Source organism: Tamandua tetradactyla, chromosome 7 (genome assembly GCF_023851605.1).
Source record: "Tamandua tetradactyla isolate mTamTet1 chromosome 7, mTamTet1.pri, whole genome shotgun sequence".
Taxonomy (NCBI): Eukaryota; Metazoa; Chordata; class Mammalia; order Pilosa; family Myrmecophagidae; genus Tamandua; species Tamandua tetradactyla.
The window spans coordinates 165,187,579-165,210,250 of NC_135333.1; the positions used below are offsets into that span (position 1 = coordinate 165,187,579).

Below are 22,672 nucleotides of genomic sequence, written 5' to 3' on the forward strand. Positions count from 1 at the left end.
GCACACTGGGCTTGGGAGCAAGCAGCAGTGTGTCACCTGAGCCTCTTGGAAATGGCACTGCCTTTTCCATCTTTTTCTGGTAAAATCTCCTGCTCTCCTCTCATTTTAAATAGCAGGGATGTTCCAGGAGATGGGGAGGAGATGAACCTGCAAATGGGGCTCCTCTTTGTCCAGGTGGTGTGTGTGTCCTGAGGCCCCCCGGGGAGCTGTCCCCCAGCCTGCAGGTGCCTCTCGGCCACCACGTGCGTCTCTCTGACCTCCAGCTCCAGTCCCTTGGATGCTAGGGTGGCAGAAAGCATGGGAAAGATAGCAATGGCCACCTCTAACTATTAGTAAAGGAAGGGTGCAGTAAAACATTCTGAAGTAGAGTGGGAAGCAGCGTGTTAGAATCCGACCCAGCCAGGCCCTCTGCCAGGGAAACTCGGTCCCACAGTTGGTCTCTGTGTCTCCCTTGAGCAGCTTCCTAACACTCCGAATGCATTTAAAGTGAAAAGGCAGAGCTTCCAACCCATCACCCTGAAGACCCTTTTAGGCTTCCCATGATAGTCACGTGAAAAGTCGCACCCACCCAAAATGAGCATCTTTGACTTTCACCTGAAGACGCTGGAGCTTAAGTAAATCTCACTTTCAGCGACGGGTTTTTAGGTTAATGATGACAGGCGTTCCCCCTCTTAAAGCGCCACTGTCGGCACATCTAAGGGCTGCGCGTTCTAGAATCCCTGAGTCTCTCGCCCGATGCCTGCCCTTACCCGTCTCCCACCCGGAGCACCGAGGTCGGCTTCCTCTCGCTGGCCTGTGGGCCCCAGCACCCCCCACCCCCGTGACGTGAAGCAGAGGAGAGCCCGCGGCCCCACGTGGGCACTGGGGCGGGGGGCGGGGGGTCAGCCTGAGCCCGAGCGTGGGCAGCAGAAGGCTCGGTCCCCTCTGGGCAGTGACGGCCGAGACATCACCCCCACCCCGCCCTCCTCCGCTGGCACCTGCTGGAGCGTCACTCGCCGACTAGGCCGACTCACCTCGGAGGCACACACAGGCGCAGTGTTCGCTGCCGGAGGTGCTGGGCCGGCTGTGTGTCTCCAACAAGCAGCATCTGTCCTCTCGGCCATTATGGCATAACACGTGGCTCGGAGGACACACACGCGTCCTTTGTCAAACCCCGTCTCCGTCCCCGCGGCGTTTTCCCCACTTGAGTGTAAGCGCCGATGCTCCCCGCCCGTTGCTCTGAAATGTGACCGCGCCCGAAACCGGGGGCCTCTTCGTGCGGCCTCCAAGGACGAAGGCCATCCTGCATCCCCCTGTCCCCCTTGCCAAGGGGGAGCAAGGCCCCTGAGCGCGGGAGGTGCTCCCGGGAAGGCCCGGGCCGCGTAGGGATGAGGCCGGAGGTGGGCGGAGGGCACGGGTGCGACGGCAGCACACGCAGAGCGGGCGGCTGTGACTCCGTGGCTTCGAAAAACCGCGAACAGACGTTGTCGAGCCACTCAGCCCCGTCCCCGTCCCCCGCTGCCGCGCTGCGTTTGGGACCGTTGTCCTGGAGGCGCGGCGGTGGCCGGAGTGCAGCCGATCGCTGTGCCCGGGCGGGGCTGCGAGGGGCTGCGGGGAGCCGCGGGGCAGGAGAGGCGACAGGAGCGCCAGGCGGCACCGCGAGGGCAGGGCGGAGGGAGCGACCGAGGAAAAGCACCTCCTCCCGGCGCCGCTGGGCGTGGCGTGCGCGGTCCGAGTCTCCTGCCTCCTGCTGACCTGACGATAAAACAGGGAGTTGCGGGGGGACGGGGGCAGAGCCTCGGGGAGCAGACGGCTGAGCGGCCGGCGTGCAACTCGCCGCGGTGACGGCCACCAGGGCGTGTCCCTCGGCCTGAGTGAGGCTGTGACGCGCGCCGTAGGTGTCCACCGAGGCTCAGACGTGGCAGGCCAAAGGGTCCGGGCTTCCCAGGAGCACCTCCCGCGCTCAGTGTGGAGGTCCCCCCAACCCCCGCGGCCAGAAGGGACCCCTGCCCTTCCGTGGCCTCGGGAGCCGACCGTGAGGGAGCTGGTCTCAGGTGGGCCCTGCTCCGGGCTATGGCCGATGGCACGTGTGTGGCCTCGAGGGCCCGTCCGCGTGGGCGAGCTCTCATCCAGGGCGGTGCCGGGTCCTCGGCGGCTCGCCCACCCCCACCCCGTGCTCCTCAGCTGCTGTAACACGCGCCTTCTCTGCTTCTTGCAGAACTTGGCCTACGAGATCATCCTAACGCTGGGACAGGCATTCGAGGTGGCCTACCAGCTAGCGCTGCAGGCAAGGAAAGGGGGACACTCCTCTACACTTCCAGAGAGCTTCGAGAACAAACCCTCCAAGCCCATCCCCAAGCCCCGCGTTAGCATCCGCAAGTCGGTGGTAAGTAGGAAGGGAGCGGGTGTTCTGGAACCCGTGAGCGGGAGTGACGCCAGCGGCTGGCCCGGCCCCTGGGGGGTATGGGGGCCAGTCAGTCTTGGGCTTGCCCCTCCTGGTCTTTCCCTCACCCCCACCCCCGCCCAACGTGTGCCCCTCACCATCTTGGCTTCTGCAAAGCCCAGGGGCACGGCTGCCCCAACCTGGGGGTCCAGAGAAATCCCCACTTCCCTTACTCTCCCTTGCTGCTGCCCAGGAGAGGGTACACAGTTCAGCCACTGGTCCTGGTGAATTTTTCCTGGAGGTCTAGGAGAGCTTGGGAGCAGCATCCCCTGAGGCTGTGAAGCCATGCCATCCGGGCACAACTTCTCACAGCCTGTGGCCTTGAGGGAGGTTCACAGAGGTTCACAGTGAGGTTGAGGCTCAGAGCCAGCTTGGTAGGATAGTTTATGGGCTGTGTGCAGGCCCCAGGTGCTGTGTGCAAGCTGTGTGAGCTGCGTGCAGACCTCGTGTGCTGTGTGTGAGCTATGTGTTTTGTGCAGGTCCTGGGAGCTGTATGCAGGCCCCATGTGCTGTGTGCAATCTGTGTGCCATGTGCAGGTCCTGTGAGCTGTATGCAGGCGCCATGTGCTGTGTGCAATCTGTGTGCCATGTGCAGGCCCCATGAGCTGTGTGCGGGCCCTGTGTGCTGTATGCAAGCTGTGTGTTTTGTCAGGCCCCATGAGCTGTGTGCAGGCCCCATGTGCTGTGTGCAAGCTGTGTGCTGTGTGCAGGCCCCATGTGCTATGTGCAAGCTGTGTGCTGTGTGCAGGCCCCATGTGCTGTGTGCAAGCTGTGTGCTGTGTGCAGGCCCCATGTGCTGTGTGCAAGCTGTGTGCTGTGTGCAGGCCCCATGTGCTATGTGCAGACCCCATGTGCTGTGTGCAGGCCCTGTGTGCTGTGTGCAGGCTGTGTGAGCTGTGTGCAAGCTGTGTGTTTTGTTTTCAGGCCCTTTGAGCTGTGTGCAGGCCCCGTGTGTTGTATGCAGGCCCAGAGAGCTGTATGCAGACCCCTTGTGCTGTGTGCAAGCTGTGTGTGCTATGTGCAGGCCCATGAGCTCTGTGCAGGCCCCATGTGCTGTATGCAGGCCCCTGAGCTGTGTGCAGGCCCTGTGTGCAACCCCATGTGTTGTGTGAGCTATGTGCAGACACCGTGTGCAGTGTGCAAGCTGTGTCTGCTGTGTGTAGGACCCGTGTGCTGTATGCAGGCCCCATGAGCTGTGTGCGGGCCCTGTGTGCTGTATGCAAGCTCTGTTTCCTTAGGCCCCATGAGCTGTGTGCAGGCCCCATGTGCTGTATGCCAGCTGTGTTTTGTCAGGCCCCACAAGCTGTGTGCAGGCCCCATGAGCTGTGTGCAGGCCCCATGTCCTGTGTGCAAGCTGTGTGCTGTGTGCAGGCCCCATGTGCTATGTGCAGGCCCCGTGTGCTGTGTGCAGGCTGTGTGAGCTGTGTGTAGACCCCGGGTGCTGTGTGCAAGCTGTGTTTTGTTTTCAGGCCCTGTGAGCTGTGTGCAGGCCCCATGTGTTGTATGCAGGCCCAGAGAGCTGCATGCAGACTCCTTTTGCTGTGTGCAAGCTGTGTGTGCTATGTGCAGGCCCATGAGCTCTGTGCAGGCCCCATGTGCTATATGCAGGCCCCTGAGCTGTGTGCAGGCCCTGTGTGCAAGCTGTGTGTGCTATGTGCAGGCCCCATGAGTTCTGCGAAGGCCCCATGTGCTATGTGCAAGCTGTGTGTGCTATATGTAGGCCCATGAGCTCTGTGCAGGCCCCATGTGCTATGTGCAGGCCCTGTGAGCTGTGTGCAGGCCGTGTGTGCTGTGTGCAGGCCCAGAGAGCTATGAGCAGGCCCTGCATGTGCTGTGTGCAAGCTGTGTGTGCTGTGTACAGGCCCCATGTGCTGTGTGCAGGCCCTGTGTGTGTGTGTGCAGGCCCCAGCAAGCTGTCCCACTGTGACAGGTGCTCTCTGTGGCAGCAGAGGCCTCATGTAGGGTAGTGATGTTCAGAAGGTGCAGCCCCTCCCCCTCCTCATCTGCCTTCTTCCTGGAATTTCCTTCCTGCACTCCCACACGCCCTGTAGACATCCTGCCCTCACCAGCTCCCATGACTCCAGAGCAGCCTTCTCTAGTGGTGGCAATACCCAGAAGTTGGAAGGTTCCCAGCCAGCTTCCATCTGGCTTCTGCTCTGGCTGCTATGCTGCCTCCTGGAAACGCTGGGAGTCAGGCAGACAGAGCCAGCCGGACTGCACTGCTCCCAGCCTTGTACCCTTCCCGGAGTACCTCCCTCCTCCTTCCATCCCCTGGGCTTGGGGGAGGAGGAATCTTTTGTATTCGCACAGAGGCCCCTCCCACTGTGAAGCATGTGGCATTTTGTTTACAATCTGCTTTTTTGGCCCTGAGTCCCATCAGAGTACATGGCAGCTTCTGCATACAACCTCTGGCCTCTCTGTTCCTTGCCAGCCCAATTTCAGGGTTCTTCTCCTCCATGCTCCATCAGCCACTCATGCCGTGCCCACGCCAGTGCCACTGTCATCACCCCTAATCGTGCCTTGTCTAAAGAGCTTTATTTCAGACCTGGTGCCCTGAGCCCCTGGCTGACCACCTCAGCACCCAGCCTACCCCTCTGGCCCCCAGTTCTCCCTCCCCAGCCCTTACCCACCCCCAGAACTCTAGACCTAGGTGTTTGATTTCCTCTTTAACACCTCCATTTGATAGGTAACAGACATGTGAGACTTAATACGTCCAGAACACAATTCTTGATTTTCCCCTTAAAGCTGCTTCTGGCTCCATGTTGCCCGTCTGGGTGAATGGGAAAGTAAATGGGACATTCGCCAAGTCAGAAGCGCAGAAGTCATCCCTGATTCCTGGCTCCTCCTCCCCCCTGTGTCTGGTCCTTCAGCAAAGCCCTGCGCCCCACCCCGGGCGCATCTCTCAGACCCACCCACCCTCCTCGATCCCACTGTCAGGCCTTGAGTCCAAGTGGCCACCACCACCCCCAGCGGGCCCCACCGTGCTCCCCTGCAGTCTCCGCACGCAGCACACAGAGCCATCTCCCCAGGACATGAATCAGGTGGTGACACCTTCACAAAGCCCAGCCCCTCCTCTCCCCCACACGCAAAGCTCAGCCCCTCCTCTCCCCCACACGCAAAGCTCAGCCCCTCCTCTCCCCCACACGCAAAGCTCAGCCCCTCCTCTCCCCCACACGCAAAGCCCAGCCCCTCCTCTCCCCCACACGCAAAGCTGAGCCCTTCCCAAGGCCTTGTCCCACGTGTCCCCACCCGGACCCCCATCCCCTGGGTGTCTGCCGTTCAGGCCTCCGCCGCTCGCAGGGGGCCCTCCTCACACCGAAACCCGAGTGCATTCCCGGCCCCACTCAGCCAGCAGCGTGCCCACAGCTGTTTTACCGCCAGCAGGGCCTGCCCGAGCAGGGCCCGGTGGGTGCTCGTGAGCAGATAAAGGGGGGCTGTGGGTGGGCCAGGCAGGTATCTCTGTGAACGACGAGGCCGCTGGAATGTTCGGTGTTTGGGGAATGACCCCATGGCCTCCTGTCCTGGTTTCCAGTGTGGCCTGGGTGAGTCTCTGTCCGCAGGCGCGTCCGTCTCACTTGACTCTGATCCCCACAGATTCTTCCGGAAGTGCATGAAGGCAGGGAGAGTATATTCATCTCCGAGCCTGCCCTGGGAAATGGGAAATATACCGAAAAGAATACGGTCCACCTTTCCCTGACCCCAGATCTTGCCCCCCTCAGCAAGGGTCAGAGTCCCTTTTCCCTTGGCTCCAGTTGGCTTGTTGAGAATCAGTCAGTGGCCCCTAAAAATGCATGAAGCCCCCCCACAGCTGTGCGAGATTCATTTAAAACAGGCTAGAAGGCAGGGGCCAGGAAGGACAGAGAGGAGTACCTCTCTGGGACTGGGTGAGGACTTGGGGTTTTATTCGGGGGGGGCGGTGATGGAAACCCCTGGAGGGCCCAGAGTCCAGTCACCTCCTCCAGGAAGCCTCCCAGGCCTATTGCCCTGGACCGCCGGATCCTGCCGGCTCACAGATCCCCTCTCCTACCCCCCATCTTGCTTCTGTCCCCCACCTGGGTGGTGCCCCGAGGGCGGGAGCTGTGTCCCCGTCGCCGTGGTCACATATGGTGCCTTGCGCAGCGCCTTCTTTGCACACGGCCTGTGGGCAATACGCGTGTGTCCGAGAACGCGCACGAGGCCCCGCCTGCCCCGCGCCCCGCCAGGCCGCCGCGTGCGTGCGCCCCACGGCCACCGCATAACAGGCATCAGCCTTTCTGTTTTAAAGCAGATCGACCCCTCTGAGCAAAAGACTCTGGCCAATCTGCCGTGGATCGTGGAGCCAGGACAGGAGGCCAAAAGGGGGATTAATACCAAGTATGAGACGACGATTTTCTGATGCTCGCCCGCCCTCGCCTCGCGGTGCCTTGCACGCCCAGCGGTCCCGGAGCAGGTTCCTCCGGCCTCGCCCCCCGCGGGAGGAAGGCTGCTCTGCCGGCGCGGCCTGGGCACGGCCCGAGGCCGCGGCCCACCCCGGGGGAGGTGCGTCCTGCACCAGTGACAGCTGACGCCACCGAGGCTTCCCCGCCGCGCGTCCTGGGAGACGCGGGTGCGGTGCCCCCCACCCCACCCCGGCACTTCTGGGGGCTGCCCCGGCCCCTGCTTCGCTTTATTTGGGGAGAATGAGGGGGTCTCCAATACTGCCTACACATAGTACCACCCCGGATCTATTTTTCACTGTCAGCCGTTTTGAAGATAACATCCGGCCAGAACTGTCCCACAAAGCATCTGTGAAATCATCTTATCACCGAGTACCGTTTAATGCAAAAAGAGAAAAACCTGTCCCCATGATTGCCGAGAAATTCTGTATGCCAATTTCTATATTTGTGGATTTTATATGTGATCGACTCTATCAGATAAAGAAAACCTTTAAATCTAACGGTGGATTCAAAATTTAAGAATGATTTAGAAAAAGGATTTATTATACAGAGAAATGTGTCTTGTATTAAATATTTTTATTAAAAGAATGTTTCGTCAATGCATTGACAGGAAGACTAGGTTGTTTGTGAAGGATGTTCTGGGCTTCATTTCGAATCATTTCTATTGCTCCTTCCAAGAGGGCTGGCCTGCCAGAGGGGCAAGTGGGCGGGAAGCCGAAAGTGCTGACGCAGCAGTAAAGCGTACAGTGATTGTTTTTTTAATCTTCACAGTGTTTTAAAGAACACGGTTGAAAAAAATAACCTAGGGCTCCTGCTGTCGAGATTTCTGTCACGGAAACCTTGTTTGAGAAAGGTGTTAATAAAATTCTATTGCAAAAATTTTTTTTCTAGAAAAAATAAATACAAAAAAAAAAGAGAGAGAGAGAAGAAATTCCAAAGTAATAAAAGTCTTTTCTTGCAAAAACAAAAAGAAAACTAAATGTTTGCTTACTATTTGATTAAATAAAATTTACTTACATTTCTTTAAGGTATTTTAATTTTTTTAATGTCTCTGTGGAGTATTTGTATGATACCATAATGTATATTTATGTAGAATCAAAGTATATAAACTACCAAGATCATTATAGAAAAAAATAACGTTTTACCGTATATTGTTCTAACCGATCACATTGTGAATCATTTTGAAGTTCATTATAGCGATATTGATAAATTGTGGGATCGTCTTAATGTTTTTTTATTAACTAATAATTATTTTGAACCTGAGATTATCAGTTACAGCCATCAGATGGTGAGTTCTGAAGAAGGATAATCAAGTTTATTTCAAACTGACAAATGTGTATGGTTTTAGTTCAGTGTTGAAAAATTTTAATACAATATTAAATCACTTGAACGGAACAGTTCCTTGTAGATATATTTTGCCTATTCACTGTTGATATGTATGTAGTACATTGAGAGTAAAATGACACTAAAATATGGAACCAAAAGAAATTATATAGGAGCAAAGTAAATAGTAACTTCGCTGAAACAGATACAAATGTGTAAATATGCTTGGGCTTCCAGTTATACATTTTGTAATTTTTGTCATTATTTACATCCTATGAAAAAGCACACAAAATAAAACAGAAGTTGTGCAGCCGCTGGGGCTCGGCATGGTTCTGTGAGCCCCTCCCACCTCCGCTTCGGAGCAGAAGCAAAAGACCCCGATTTCTCAGTGTCCAGAGGTTCGGGACTTCCTAATTGGCAAGATCATGGAGAAAATGTGCTCCACTTCCAAGTTCAGCCAGTCTGACACAAGCTGGCTTTGGGAGCTTGAATTGCAACCAGAAAGCTCCATGTCTTTGTTTAATTACCATGGGCTCTAAGGAGGGGATGCCCGAAACAGACATTTCTAAAAGGCCCACAAAAGGGTTTGTTTTCTCCGAACAACATCGATGGTGTGTTTGGGAAATCACGGTCCGCGGAGTCAGCGGCCCCCTCCTTTCCCTGGAGCCCGGCCGAGTGGGCGCGGCTCCCACGTGCTTCCCTTGGCCCCCAGGAGAGGTTGGCCCGCAGCTGGCTGTGACCGTGGGGGGCCCTGTCCGCAGGCCCCGGCGGGCAGAGGGCGGGCTCGACCCCGGGAGACCCGGGCGGGAGGACCTGGGCCTTGCAGGGGGCCGCTCGGGGCTGCCCGGGCCCCTGTGCTCCTTTGCTGAGCTCGGGGAGACGAGCTGGAGCACGCGCTTGTGCCTGTCGCTTCTGGTCCCAACACCAAGCCAATGGCACGCTCTAGCTGGGCTGATGAAAGAGGGTTTGATCAACAGGTGATTTGTGCCCCTGGGGGCATCGGGGAGGGGACCAGAGGGGCCGAGCAGTGTCCCCTGGCCGCCCTCGGGAGCATCAGGAGGAGGGGGCTGTGGCATCACTGTCCACCCCCCACCGCATGTTATCTGAACCCCACGGGCAGCCACAGGGCAGGGGGCCCGTTGCAGCCCCCAGACCAGAGCAGGGTCCAGCAAAGGTGGGGTACTGGGGGGGCTGCCAGCAGAGAGCCGGCTCGGCACCGAGAAGGGATTTACAGCCACTTTCCTTGAACAGAGAGCCGGCACACATGGATAGCTGCGAGAATGCAGTGGGGGCTGGGGGCCCTGAATGCTATTATCATTCAGTAAAGGGCTCGATTCAATTACGCCATTGAATTCTGTCCCTTATTTCCTACATTATCCTATGATAAGTTCGGGTGAGTGAACTCTCTGAAAAGTATGCCTGGTTAATTCAACAATAAGTCATGGAAGTGGTTTTTCTCAAAACGTAGCAGCAGGTTTTCCACCGAGATGCTTGGGAATATTGCAGGTGTATATAACGTTATATACAATGGAACAGGAGTCAGGCTTAAATAAAGAACACACGGCCAGACTCTCAAGAAAAATCAATAAAGATTCACACTTGGACCCCATATAACATTGCTCCTAAGCTCGACACAGAAAGACGTGAAAATCTGATAAGCGGTCTAGTCTCCAAATCTTACTTCTGTGGAATTGGAACATGACTATATTCAGAAGTCTACATGGAATAAAGCCTTTTTTTGAAAGACATTAAAATTTTAAGTTCTCTTTTTATATAGGCAAGTCACAGAGTATGTTTCTTATGACAAGCAAAGTCTGAAAGCTAGAAACACATTCTCTCACAGATCGGGTCATCAGGTAGCTCAGGTTCTGCCTGTGGCAAGGCTGCCGACACTCCCCCTCCGTGTCCTCTCCCTGTAGGCACAGGAACCCGAGCACATGCCTGCCCCGGTCGCCGAGCCCTGCTTCCCACAGAAACCACAGCCGGAGCGGGCTGGATTGGACTGGGAATCGGCTTAGGCCTGTTGCCCGGTCACCACCTGCACACTGTGTGATTCCATTAGTCCCCACCAGCCCGAACCCATTTTGGTGGTGGAATTAACCCTAAGGCTCTGGTGCTGACCTGGGAATGCCAGTCCTGCTGACCTGTTTCCTGTCTTCCTCATCTCAAGTCCAGCTATTACCCTCTGTGTGTAACTCATGAGGAATTACAGCTACATGTTATGTATCATCACAAGTTTTTCTCTCTCTCCAAAACCACAGAGACCTACGTGTGTAAAATATCTGCATGGGCATTTATTTCATTTCCAAGAGGGGCTCATGGAGGTAAAGACTTCTGCATATATCAGTCTAAACTAGAGAGTCTCTAGTTCACAGCCCCAGTGGGGAATCCCCAGCGGAAGGTGGCAGGTGGCAGGGGCTGTTACTTGGTTTAGACAGCAGAGAAGCACGGGGGTCAGGTGACAGACTTCATAGGCACGGAGAAGCGAATGGGCAGCTCAGAGTCCTGCCATTTAGGACATCGCTAAGCTGTGTCGCGTTTGCCACACTACGAGCAAACTGAGGTGGAGTCAGCGCTTAGGACCCAAGCCAGCACACAACCTGGCAATAAACACCATACAAAGCAATCCGTATTCCATACCCAATTTTATTGTCCTCTGCATGTCTCAGGGCCTCAATCAAGCATCCCAACAGCTGCTCCCGGGGAGCCGGGTATGCGCAGGCATCTCTCCTTGGTAAGTGGCAATAAAACACGTGGTGAGAGAATTCAAGGAGCCTCCAAGTAAGAAGCAACATCAGCTGTTTCCTGACATTTGAGAGGCTGATTTCTTTCCACTTCTCACAAATGCATGCTCAGTTTTCTGAGAGAAAAAAATAAATCCCAACGTGGTCATCGTTGAGACAGGGGAGATGGAGGGAGAAGAAAGACCCACGAGGAAATTCAGGAATTCCATCTTAGCAGGCCATTTCTGGGGTGTGGATCTATGGGGGTTTGGGGTTTGGGGTGGGGGTCCTCAAATGCCTTCAGGGCCGAGCAGGTGATATAAATGAAGGGATGAGACCCAGGCCGACCACCAAGCACCTGCCTCTTCTGGGGATGGAAGGGGGGTTAAGGGCTACTCGGTTCCAGCTGCGTGTTGCCAGGCAGAAAGGAAGATCCTGTGTTGACAGATTTTCTAAGAAATCTGGAATCTTACATAGAATCACATGATTTTGAAATGTTGGCCACAAATTCAGAATTTTAAAAAATAAGTTGTGGGGCCATAGTGGCTCAGCAGGCAGAGTTCTTGCCTGCCATACCGGAGACCTGGGTTCGATTCCCAGTGCCTGCCCATGCAGAAAAAAAAAAATTATATATATAAAAATAAATAAATAATAAGTTGTGAGCCAAACAAAACCCATCTGCAGTCTGGGTGTGGTCCATACCTCACTTATTTGTGAAGTCTTTTTGTATTTTTATGGACTGCTGGGATTCCATAAAGTTTTGACTACCTGACAGCTGTATGTGCAGTTACTTGTCAGAAGGGGAGCAGTGTGCTGCTGGCTAATTGGAGAAGGCAGAGATGCAGGGATTATACCAGGTAGCATATGGTAGTATCAATTAGGAATTGAATTCAGGACTAGTAGCAAAGACTGGAAATAGCAGTGTCTTAAACAAGCAAGAGGTTGAATTTTCTTTTTTGTAACAAGAGGTTAGAATAGCAGCTCCATAATTTTCAGCAAAATCACAAACTCCTTCTATAGTTCCATTCTGCCATCCTTAGCATATGGCTTCCAGCTGCAGTCTCATGTTCATAAAACGCTGCAGGACCATCCGCCATTGCATCTGCATTCCAGACAGGAAGGAAGAAAAAGGATAGGAAGGCTCAAGCAGCTTCTACCCCCAAGAGTATAACATTCTTTTTTTTCTTTTGTATGTTGTATGGTGGGGTCACATTTCATTCTTTTTCCATGTGAGTCTCCCCTTATTGCAGCACCATTTGATGGATTTTTGTTTGCTTGCTTGATTTAGGGAGTACATGGGCTGGGAATTGAACCTGGGTCTCCCTCATGGCAGGTGAGAATTCTACCACTGAACTATCAGTGCATCCCAAGTACAACATCCTTTTAAGAGCTCTCTTGAAAGCTCTGCCCCACCACTTCCACTTACATCTCACTGGCCACCCCTACATAGGAGGTTGGAAAATGAAGCTGCTGCTGCTGCTATTTTTAGCTAAGCACACTGCAGCCTCCAGCAATATGGAGATCGTTAGTGGGGAAAGGGAGGAGACCAGATATTGGGGAGGCCACTAGCAGTGCCTGCCACAGCGGAGTTCACAGCACTAGGTAAAAGGTGAAAACACACACACGTAGGTGAGACACTTGGACAGAGAAAGCAGCAACTGTAGGAGGAGCTGATAATAACTTTGGCAGAGCCGCTCTATAAATTAGCTAAAACACCAAGCAGTCAAGATGCCCTGTGGCTGTGTTAATGTGCCTACCAAACACCTGTGCCACCCAGCAACACCCTGAGAGCATCACAGGCCGGGCAGGTGTGAAAGAGCGTGTGCATAAGCAGGTAGCAGTGAGTGCCAGTGGGGTCAGCAATGCTTGGTCTGCCATCAGGGACAGACACGGAGGTTGCCAGTTCCCAATCTCAGCTGCACATTTGGGAACTTTAAAAAATACTGATACCTGGTCCCGTCTCCAGAGCTTCTGAATTAATTGATCTGGGGTGACATCTGATTTGGGGGGAGTTTAAGTCCCCCAGATAATTCTAGGTGCGGCAAAGTGTGAGAAGCTTCACTGCTGGGTGGATCAGGCTCTGCAGATCCTTTGAGAAGCTGGGCAGCCCACACCAGAAGCTCCCTGGGGAGAAGAGCACAGAGGGAACTAAACCATTTGCGAAGGTTGCACGGCTGGAAGATTAGTGCCACCAGGATGTGAGCTTAGAGCCGCCTGGCAGCCAGAGCCACGCAGTTACCCTAAGCCACCAGCCCAAGCAGCAAGTCCAAGGTCATCACCGCCTCACTCCCAAGCCTCAAGGGGAAGCAGGCCTTCCTTGCTAGAGGAGGTCCACTCCTGAGAGCCACAGCGGGGAGGAGGTGGAGAGGCATGCCCAGGAGAGGTGTGTTCCATGAAGCAGCAGCAGCAGGGGCCCAGTTTGCAAACCTGATACCTTGGGTGGCACAGAAATGGGGGATTTTAACTACAAAAGTCATCATGATGCTGTTTATTAAGACTTGTGTCTGACACTTAACATATTTTTCTTGTCAGGATTTTTCACATCAAAACCTGCATAGTAGGTGCTGCATTCCTTTTCTGACAAATGAGGAAACTGAGGTTCTAGGTTGCACTTTTCAAATGGAAGGAAAAAATAGGGAGAGGAAATCATGGTGACAGAAGAAAGCACTTGAATCCACTAACCTGAGATTTGCCACTAATCTGAAATAACCCCCTTAAGAATTTCAAGGGCTGCCACCTTCCCTGCTCAATAGGCTTGAATCATCTGAGATGTGCTCAAGTCTCAGCCACCAGAGCCAGGGGAGGGCAGGCTGGACAACGGCCAAACTCAAAGTGTCTCCTAACCTCTGCTATCCATTTGGCGTGCCCCCACCTTGGCCACTGCTGCTTCTTCACAGCCACAGAGATGGGCTAACCGGCTGCCAATGCTCCTCCTCACAGTGAATACAGTAGGAGCTGCCCAGGAGCAGAGACCACATCTGACGTCTTCCCGAGGCTCAGGACCTAGCCTCGGTTGTGATGCGTGAAGCGAATGAATGGAATGAATAATGAATTAAATGCATAACTGAAACCAGGTTCCTCAGCTCCTCTGGCCCAGGAATGCTGGTGAGGAGTTACAGGTAGTGTTACCCAGTGGTGGCCAAATGGTGTGGACCAAATCTCACCTCACCCTCCTACACACACACACACACACACACACACACTTGAGGAGTTACAGGTAGTGTTACCCAGTGGTGGCCAAATGGTGTGGACCAAATCTCACCTCACCCTCCTACACACACACACACACACACACACACACACACAGTTGCCAGCTGTGGGGCCCTGGCAACTCACTAACCTCTCTGTCATCTATTTCCACATCCAGAAAATACAGGTAACACTTTGTGAGGATTTGATTAAATAAAATATGAAAACTGCCCAGCCCAGGACCTGGCATATAAAAGACCCTCAAAAAATAGTACCTCCTCTCTTTCTTCATTACATCACCGAGTTACTATACAGAGTGGAACAAGTAGACCACAGTGAAGGGTTTAGACTCACTGCTAACTGAAGGTGAATCAGAAATACCAAATGCAGATCTCCAAAATTGTCCCACGAGCTAATGGATGAGCTTCCCCAGCTGCTAACACCCCAGCCTTGTGGTTCCTTGATTTGTGTCCATCTGCCACCAAACTTGGGAGTATTCCACTTCCAACTGCCAAAGCCACTCTGACCTTGTAGCCCAGTGGGTCCAGGCTTTCTTAAAAAAAGACTTGCATTTGGCTCTGGACTTGTCACTGATTAGCTGCCTGAGGTTAGTTCTTCTATGCACTACGGGCACCGAGTCTGTAGATCCACTGAACTGTGTGAAGTTAAAACGAGGGTTGTGCAGTACTAGAGCAAATGGGCAATATAAATATCCAAATGAACAATGAACAAGGTTTGCTCTAGCTCCTCACAACAGCCACCCTGATTTTAAGCAGATCTCACTCACCTGCTAGTGTTCTCAGGTTTGATCAGCTGGGCAGAACCACTAGACCGAGCTCAGACCTGGGATTCTCAGCTTAGTTATATATTCTAGCCCTGGGGCAGATTTTCTATTCACTTCTATGAGATAAACAGTATTTCCAGTTCTGAGGGACTGACCTCATAAATGAATTTACAATGAACATTAGCAGCTCATTTTCCCGAATCATAATTGAAATGAAAACTTCCCAAGTTCTAGTCCTCTTACAACATCATCTGATGCAGGAGGAAGTGGTTGCAGATGCCAAATGACTTTAAAGGTTTGGTCTCTGGTGGGACTCCCATATTTGAACTGAAAAATTCTGTCCCTTCTATGTGAACATATGCAAAAATTCTACTATGGTTAAAAGCTTAGCCCAATAGCAAATGATTTTCAAATCCAGGCATTTTAATAACTGTACAGTATATTCATACTCCTAAGGAGAGGAGTTATTAACAAGGACTCTATTCCAGCGGCAATCTTCAGAGATTACAAATTATTAAAATCATTTTCTCCTTCTCTAAAGGTCGGTGAGTAATTTATAATAATAATATAAAATGTTGAATAATAGATCACCATACTTGCCGACTTCAATATGCTAAGGGATATGTTTATTCAGTTCATATAATTTGGTGGCAAACCTTCTTTATCCAAGCAAAGGTTTAATTTCCCCTAGTGATGTATCATACAAACCAAAATGAGAGGATAAAGAAAATGCTGACAATATGCTACATCTTAATTTGACAGTCTCATGATGTCCTTGTGGAGGAGACAGAGAAAGCAGAATGTGTTACGGGTATATGGGAATTTCAATCATTCAACAAATAGATATTGAAGTTCTACTGCATGCCAGATTACACTAGACTCTGGGGACAGAGTGGTATAAGAGATATAGGCCTGGCTTTCAAGGAACTTACGATATGATAGAGGATCCTGGTAATAAACAAGCAATTTCAGCACAAGGCAATAAAAGCCATGGCAGAGAAATGAGGGAGCAGTCGCAGAGCTGTTGCCAGGCAAGAGATGATGGGGGCACAATAAGGTAATGATAGTTACAATTATTGTTATACAATAATACCAAGGAATGTTTACTGAGCACTTTCTTGGTTCCAGGCTCTGAGATAAGTACCTTATGAGCTTAATTTATTACATTCTTGCAACAGTCCTGAGAGGAAAGGATCAATACCTATTTTACAGTAAGAAAATTGCTGGTATTTTCTTGATTACGGCCTATTGTCTCCATCCTCCCCCAAACTCTAAAATGCATGTATTGTCTTTCTTATCTGCTGCTTAAAACAGTGCCTAGAGCATAGTAGGTGTTTGAGATATACAGAATAGATAGGTAGTTGGACAAACTAATGAAGGGATTTGCCGTAGATCACTTGAGTTAAGGAATCCATGCCCACTAGAGTCTCCGAACTTACCACATTAAATTTCAATTATAGTCTTTGCTGATCCCTCATCTTACCCACCTCCAGATTGCCCTAGGCTCAGTTTTAGGGTCCCCCTTTGCCTTTTAAAAATCTACACCCATTGTATTGCTGATCTCATCTAATCCCATGGCTTTGCCATCAATTCACTGATGACTCTCAAATTTGTATCTCCAGCATGGACTTCCCTCACAAACTCCAGACCCTTTTATCCAACTACCTACCGAGCATCCCACCTGGATGTCTAATAAGCATCTTAAACTTAGCTTGCCCAAAACTCAGCTCCCAATCTTCCCTGCCAAACCTGCTCCTTTCACAATCTTCTTCATCTCAGTTAATGTACTCTTACACTTCCAACTGTCCAAACCAAAACTTTGGTCATTCTTGACTTCTCTCTCTCACAACCTCCATTCAATCCATCAGCAAATCCTATTCACTCTATTTTCAAAATGTATCCAGAATCCAACTTGTTACCACCTCTCCTGATGGTCCTTCACTCGTGCAGATTACTGCAAAAGCTTCTCAGTAGTATCCCTTTCAATTGACTCTCAGTTAGTTCCCTTGGGCAGAGTGTCCAACTTAAAACTGAAATTAGATCACATCACTTCTCTCGTCAAACTCCTCCACTGGCTCCTATCTCAGAGCAAGAGCCAACTTCCTTACAATGGCCTGGGAGGCCCTCCATAGTGCTAGCCTCCCAATTCCTCTCTTCCCTCATCTCCTATTACACTCCCCTCATTCATTATTCTCCAGCCACAGCAGCCTCTGCGCTTGTCCTGGAACATACCAACCCATCCCACTTTAGGATCTTTGCACTGAGCTCAGAATGCTTTCCAGATATGTTTACGGCTAAATCCCTCACCTCCTTCAGACCATCATTCAGACAACACCTTCTCCATGAACTACTTCATCTAAAACTGTAACTATCCCTTCCCATTTGTATATATACCACCAAACACACATTTATTTCATTATCTGCCTCTCCTACCCAACCCCAAGATGGCAAGGATTTTATTTTATTCACTGCTGTATTCCCATCACTTAGAACAATGTCAGACACATGGTTAAAATTTTTACTCAGTAAAAATTTACTGAATGAAAACAAGAGTTTACAACCATCATAAGACACTCAAAAAATTTTGATAGAATTGAATTCATACATAAATGATAAAGCACAGATGGGAAAGACTAATGGCTTTAGCCTGAAGGACCTGCCACATTAGTCTTCTAATCAGCAGATAAATGAGAAGCAAAGAGTCTGAAACAACTTGAAGACTGTTTCTAAAAGGACTTTATTTTTATAAACAACTTTTAATTCATTTTTAAAAATGTATACCGAGGCAAAAAAACCAAACACATAAACTGTATCGTAAATAAACTGTATCATAAAGTTACAGTTTTAAAAGCATACAAAAACACAAACAATATAAAAATTTCTGTATACACAAAGTCCAATGTGATTTCCAATGTAAAAAAAAAAAGAGAAAATGCTTAAAAATCCTCATCTGCATCTGCATCTGAAAGCTACAAAACAAAGTCCTCCTCTTGACTGACTCTGAGCTGCCATGAAATTTGCAGTTTTCTCACACTAGACTTTGCTTCTTTCCTTTGTTACCTTCTATCTTCCTGGGTTTTGTTTTGTTTTTTCTTTTTAAGACAAGGGCCAATCAAGGCTTTTGAAAAGCTAATGTTTGCTATACTTTAATAATCAAGTATATTTTAATTCCAAAAGTTAGTATTTTATACTCTGAGCTATAGAAGAGATGATGTTCCACTGTATACACATTAAATTATGATTTGGATATTCTAAGCAGAACAAACCAATCACAGAAAATTCCTTTTTATAAAATTCAGATTTTCACAAGTCACATTTGCTTAAATCACAATCAGCCTGTAAACTAGTTCCTTAACCCATCATTAAAAAAATCCCGCAACACAAAAGATTTTATTCACTGCTTATGGTTCCATCAAATCCTAAATGGAAATATCTAATCTAAAACCTGAGTGGTCACATTCCCCCCTGAGGCCCCCCCACATCTACTAAAATGCATCAAAAATAGAAATAGGTTCATTGCTCACCTACTGTTAATACTAATACTCATTTTATTTAGTTTCTGTTGTTTAAACAGTAACTTTTGACTTTTAGTTACCTTTTTTTTTTTTTACATGGGCAGGTACCAGGAATCAAACCCGGGTCCTCTGGCATGACAGGCAAGCATTCTTACCTGCTGAGCCACAGTGGCCCACCCTTTAGTTACTTTTTTAATATGAAAACCACAGTCATTAATAATTTATCTCCATTTCCTTTAACAATATATTTCAGGGAAAATATTTAGGTTTAGGTTTCAATTAAACTACCTAATTCAGTAAGTTAAAAATAGCTAGTTATTAATGCTGATGAGCTCTTCCCTGTAAAATCTTTCATGATTAAATTTGGAGGGAGGAAGGAGGTTGAAAGGCTGAAGCTGACATTTTCTTGAGTCATTTATTTTATACATTTTCTATACAGTCCTTGAATTGTATAGAAACCTGCTGAAATTCACTAAGAAAAAAGCACTGAAGAAAATGACTTTACTATTTCACATTTTTTATAAAAGTCCTTTTAAACTTATAATTAAAACTGGCCCCTCTCAGTTATTGTGACTTCCTAACATTTACTAAGGAACAATGGTTAACAAAAAAAAAAAAAGCAAGGATTCAGAACAGTCACATCCAGGTAAGTTAAGAAGTTTCATATGTAAACCAAAGAGCAAGATGGTGCCCAACTCAGATATTGACAACTAGAGTCTACAATGGCACGGCGCTGCCATCAGCCATGGTGACCAAAAGCTAAACCAATAAAATATACTCTTTCCAACACATTATTTTTGCTTCATAAAAATAACTTTTGAAATCCAAGACTCACTAATTGACGTGAGTAGACTATGCACACAAGTGTTGTTCTGAAAGCAAGCCACTGCTACCCTGAGGGACAGCCTGCATAATGATAATTTTAAAATATAGATTTCCTTAAAATTATTGTCATTAATTATGCCGACAAATTTGAATGCATCAAGAAAGAATTTTACCAACGGTATAACAAGGTATGTATTTACACTTCCGTTTGTGAACTGCTAACAATAATGATGATTACAAAAACAAGATTAAATGTGGGCTCATTTGGAGAAAAGCTACATTAATATTATTCATCTAACCACAAACACTTTTGTAAAGAATACAATACTACCTAACAATTCACAGCTTTACAGAAAGTTGAAATACAATTTCATCAGAATTTTTTCCCAATTCAAAATGTAATAAAGTTCAACTTACATTAGTGCTTGACTGTAACTGTTTTACTCTAAAATTTGTAAAATATATAAAATACCAAGATTATCAACAGTCACATATGTTTTGAAGTCAGAAGACACGTGTATTTTCTTAAGATTGGTTCCATTTGTGTAGAAGGTCTGCAAAGATTCTCCAGTGACAACATTCCACCACTATTAGGAGAGAAACGAATTCTCATTAAACTGGTATGACAATCTGCAATGCCAACTGACCCTTGGCCCTATCACCCTCCCACTCCCAAACTTAAGCAAAGAGCAAGAAAGCAGTCTAAGTCTTCATGCTACAACATATAATCCTGTCAACCTGCTCAGCCTTTCCTGATTTCCCTTGGTGATGGCCTCACAGCTGTGCCTACACCTAACTCCACCACAAGGGTATGCAGAAAGCTGTAGCCTCCTTAAGAGCTGTAGACACAAGGTGACAGAGTCCAACGTGGCAGTGATCGGACTGAACTCTCTTGCCTGCAAGTCTTAGAGGAATGGACTGAAGAATGTCCCTCTCTACCCTAAAATGTCCCTTTCACAGTTATTGGAATTCTGATAGAAATCCAAACTATTCATAAACTCTAATAATGCTCTCTCTATTTAATCTTCCCTTTCCAGGAAAGATCCAACAGCCCATGACTAAGCTTCTTTATCAAACGGCCTTATCCATTTATTTACTCAGAATATACACTGAGCATCTCAAATGTTTTTCCAATCAATGAATTCGCTAGGATTATAATCATATTTATATTAATTTACCAAATGGAGATCATAAAGCTTACCCATATATCTCACAGCTAAAATGTGGGCAAAAGAAACAATGTACATGAAAACATTTTGAAAATGCCTCAGGTACATCAAGACTCTGAGTATCATGATGAACACAGCACCAGCGTCACTCACCTCCGCATCCCTGGCATTCCTAGCATTCTGTCTTGCTCGTGTGACTGGGTTCACCATTCATGTTCACTATCAGTAAAAGTATACTCTATGGACTTCAGTAAATCTCACTACAAGCAGCATGTACTAACTTGGGATTTTCCAGAACAGACAGATTTTGCTTTGTAAAACGAAAATGTCAGCAAGATTACAGAGAACACATTCCATCAACTTGAGAGAAGGCTGTTTTCAGTTGGTAGGGGCAAATCTAGAGAGTGTAAAGCCCTTACAGGCCACGGAGTCTCACTGGCTCATTTCACAAATACGGAGACTGGGGTTCGGAGAGAAGACAGGCCTTGTCACACAAGATGTCACTGCCTGCAGGTGACAGGGGAGGAAGAATTTCTGCTTTCCTAATCCAGTGCTCCTGCTACCCTTTCCCCGGTTTACTGTAACAGATCCCTCTACTTGGAAACACTACAGAAGCCACTAGATTAAATATGGACTAAAAAAATTAATATTAAAATAGCAACTAACACTCAGGGTACACTGCTGTGTTATAGTGTGTGAGGGCTTTGCACGTATGAACTCATTTAACCCTCTTAATCCTAGGAGGTAAATATTATTATACCCACTTTACCGATGGGAAAATTGAAGTCCAGGGAGGTTAAAAATTTTGTGCAAAGTCACAAAACTAATAAATGACAGAGCCAGGCTTTGAACTCAACCATCTGTCCCATGGGCTCCTGCTCTTTACATTCTGCTAACTCCAGGTAATGACAACCTTGCCTTTTTCATTAACTATTCTAGCCTTTCCTCTCATGAATTAGAATTAATGTGAATGCCTGTCAGTCTAACTGTACACACTCTGTGGCGTAACGCAGGTAAAAAAGTTAATTTATATTATATATTTTAACTTATAAAAAGGAATAATTTCGAGTGTTAAGAGCATTTTAGCTACTAGATACCTATTTTATCTTACTGACATTCAACTTATACAGCTTGGATTCTAAAGTAAACAGACTCAAAAGGCCTATTTTCTTGGACACTAGAGCAGCTGTTCCTTTTTACTTTTAATTTGCTCTGTGCTTTTGGAAAGTCTCATTAATATGCTGGGTAGACACAGGCTGGGCTATATCATAATTAGTTTAACCATGCTAGCAATCAATCCAGGAGGAAAAAGCAGTCTGACTATAGCTAAAATATACAGACCATATACATAAGCCACAGGATCGTTCACTTTTAAAACATAACCTCCATAGCAGGGAAATCTATTCTGCTGCTTTATTCCAAGGATCTCTAAAAACTCTGCACAGCTGGTCACTGCTCTTTATAACATTTCGTTAGCCAGATTCATGATTATGGGATAGCATTCTACGGGGCCCACAGAGTGCTATCCCATTCTCTAGAAGCTTGGTGTCGAAGCTAGGAAGTTTTTTGGCAATCACTATCACTCAAACTCCCAGCTTTCACACAAGACAGCAATGCCTGTCCTCTAAACATCACCCTCAGAGCAAACCAAGAGTTACAGTTTATTTTTACAGTAAAGGAGGGCAAGGAGTGATCCTAGAAAAAGGTGTGCCCAAAAGCAGAGTTGTATTTTCAATGCAACCTTACAAAGGGATCATAAAGCTAAAAACCGCCCTCCAATTTATCTTTTATATAAGATAGATTTTTATGTTTCGTAAAACTGCAATTTTAATAAGAGTCCCATATAATCAAAAACTTCAATTCATTAGTTCAAATATTTTTTAACATCTACACTGTGCTAGGCAGTCAGTCAGAATAATATCCTACACTTGACTGTTTGAGTAAGAAATAACAATTCTTATTAGGGAACTATCTTATATGAAAAATCATTTAAAATGACCAAATGGTCATATAATATATGTAATATAAAGTATCATCTCCTACACCTTTTACAAGTAAATCATTACTCAAAAGACTTACCCCAACCACTCTCTCCCTTTAAAGTTTCTGATAACCCCCAACTTCAACATGCAAACGTGTACAAGAGCATCTCCACACTTGAGAGACTTTATTTGCGTATTGTCTCCTTCTCCCGAAGATGCCTGCCCAAGAGCACAAACCAAGTCTTATACAGACACACCGTGGGCACTTGCACATTCTTACTGAATGGATAAATAGATGGAGGCAACAAAAAATGACCCTGAAACT

At 48.2% G+C, this 22,672-nt stretch overlaps 2 protein-coding genes across 16 annotated transcripts in view; one reads left to right on the top strand and one right to left on the bottom strand.

Moving 5' to 3' along the window:
* The window catches only part of LOC143642812 (ankyrin repeat and sterile alpha motif domain-containing protein 1B-like), a 72,719-nt gene extending 65,857 nt beyond the window's left edge, over positions 1-6,862 (top strand). For 5 of the 7 annotated variants that reach the window (XM_077111659.1, XM_077111660.1, XM_077111665.1 and 2 more), the window contains one exon: positions 2,198-3,412. In XM_077111659.1, the coding sequence (XP_076967774.1) occupies positions 2,198-2,650 (453 nt within the window). In that variant the 3' untranslated portion in view covers positions 2,651-3,412. Of the gene's footprint in view, positions 1-2,197; positions 3,413-6,686 lie in introns of those variants that run through there. The other 2 variants (XM_077111661.1, XM_077111662.1) reach the window with 2 other exon arrangements.
* APAF1 (apoptotic peptidase activating factor 1) overlaps positions 1-22,672 on the bottom strand; it is a 165,545-nt gene that overhangs the window by 11,548 nt on the left and 131,325 nt on the right. For 3 of the 9 annotated variants that reach the window (XM_077111646.1, XM_077111644.1, XM_077111645.1), the window contains exon 27: positions 17,407-19,783. The exons of 1 other annotated variant lie outside the window; for it this stretch is intronic. In XM_077111646.1, coding sequence (XP_076967761.1) covers positions 19,637-19,783 — 147 coding nt within the window. In that variant the 3' untranslated portion in view covers positions 17,407-19,636. 5 more of the 9 variants (XM_077111652.1, XM_077111650.1, XM_077111648.1 and 2 more) reach the window with 4 other exon arrangements.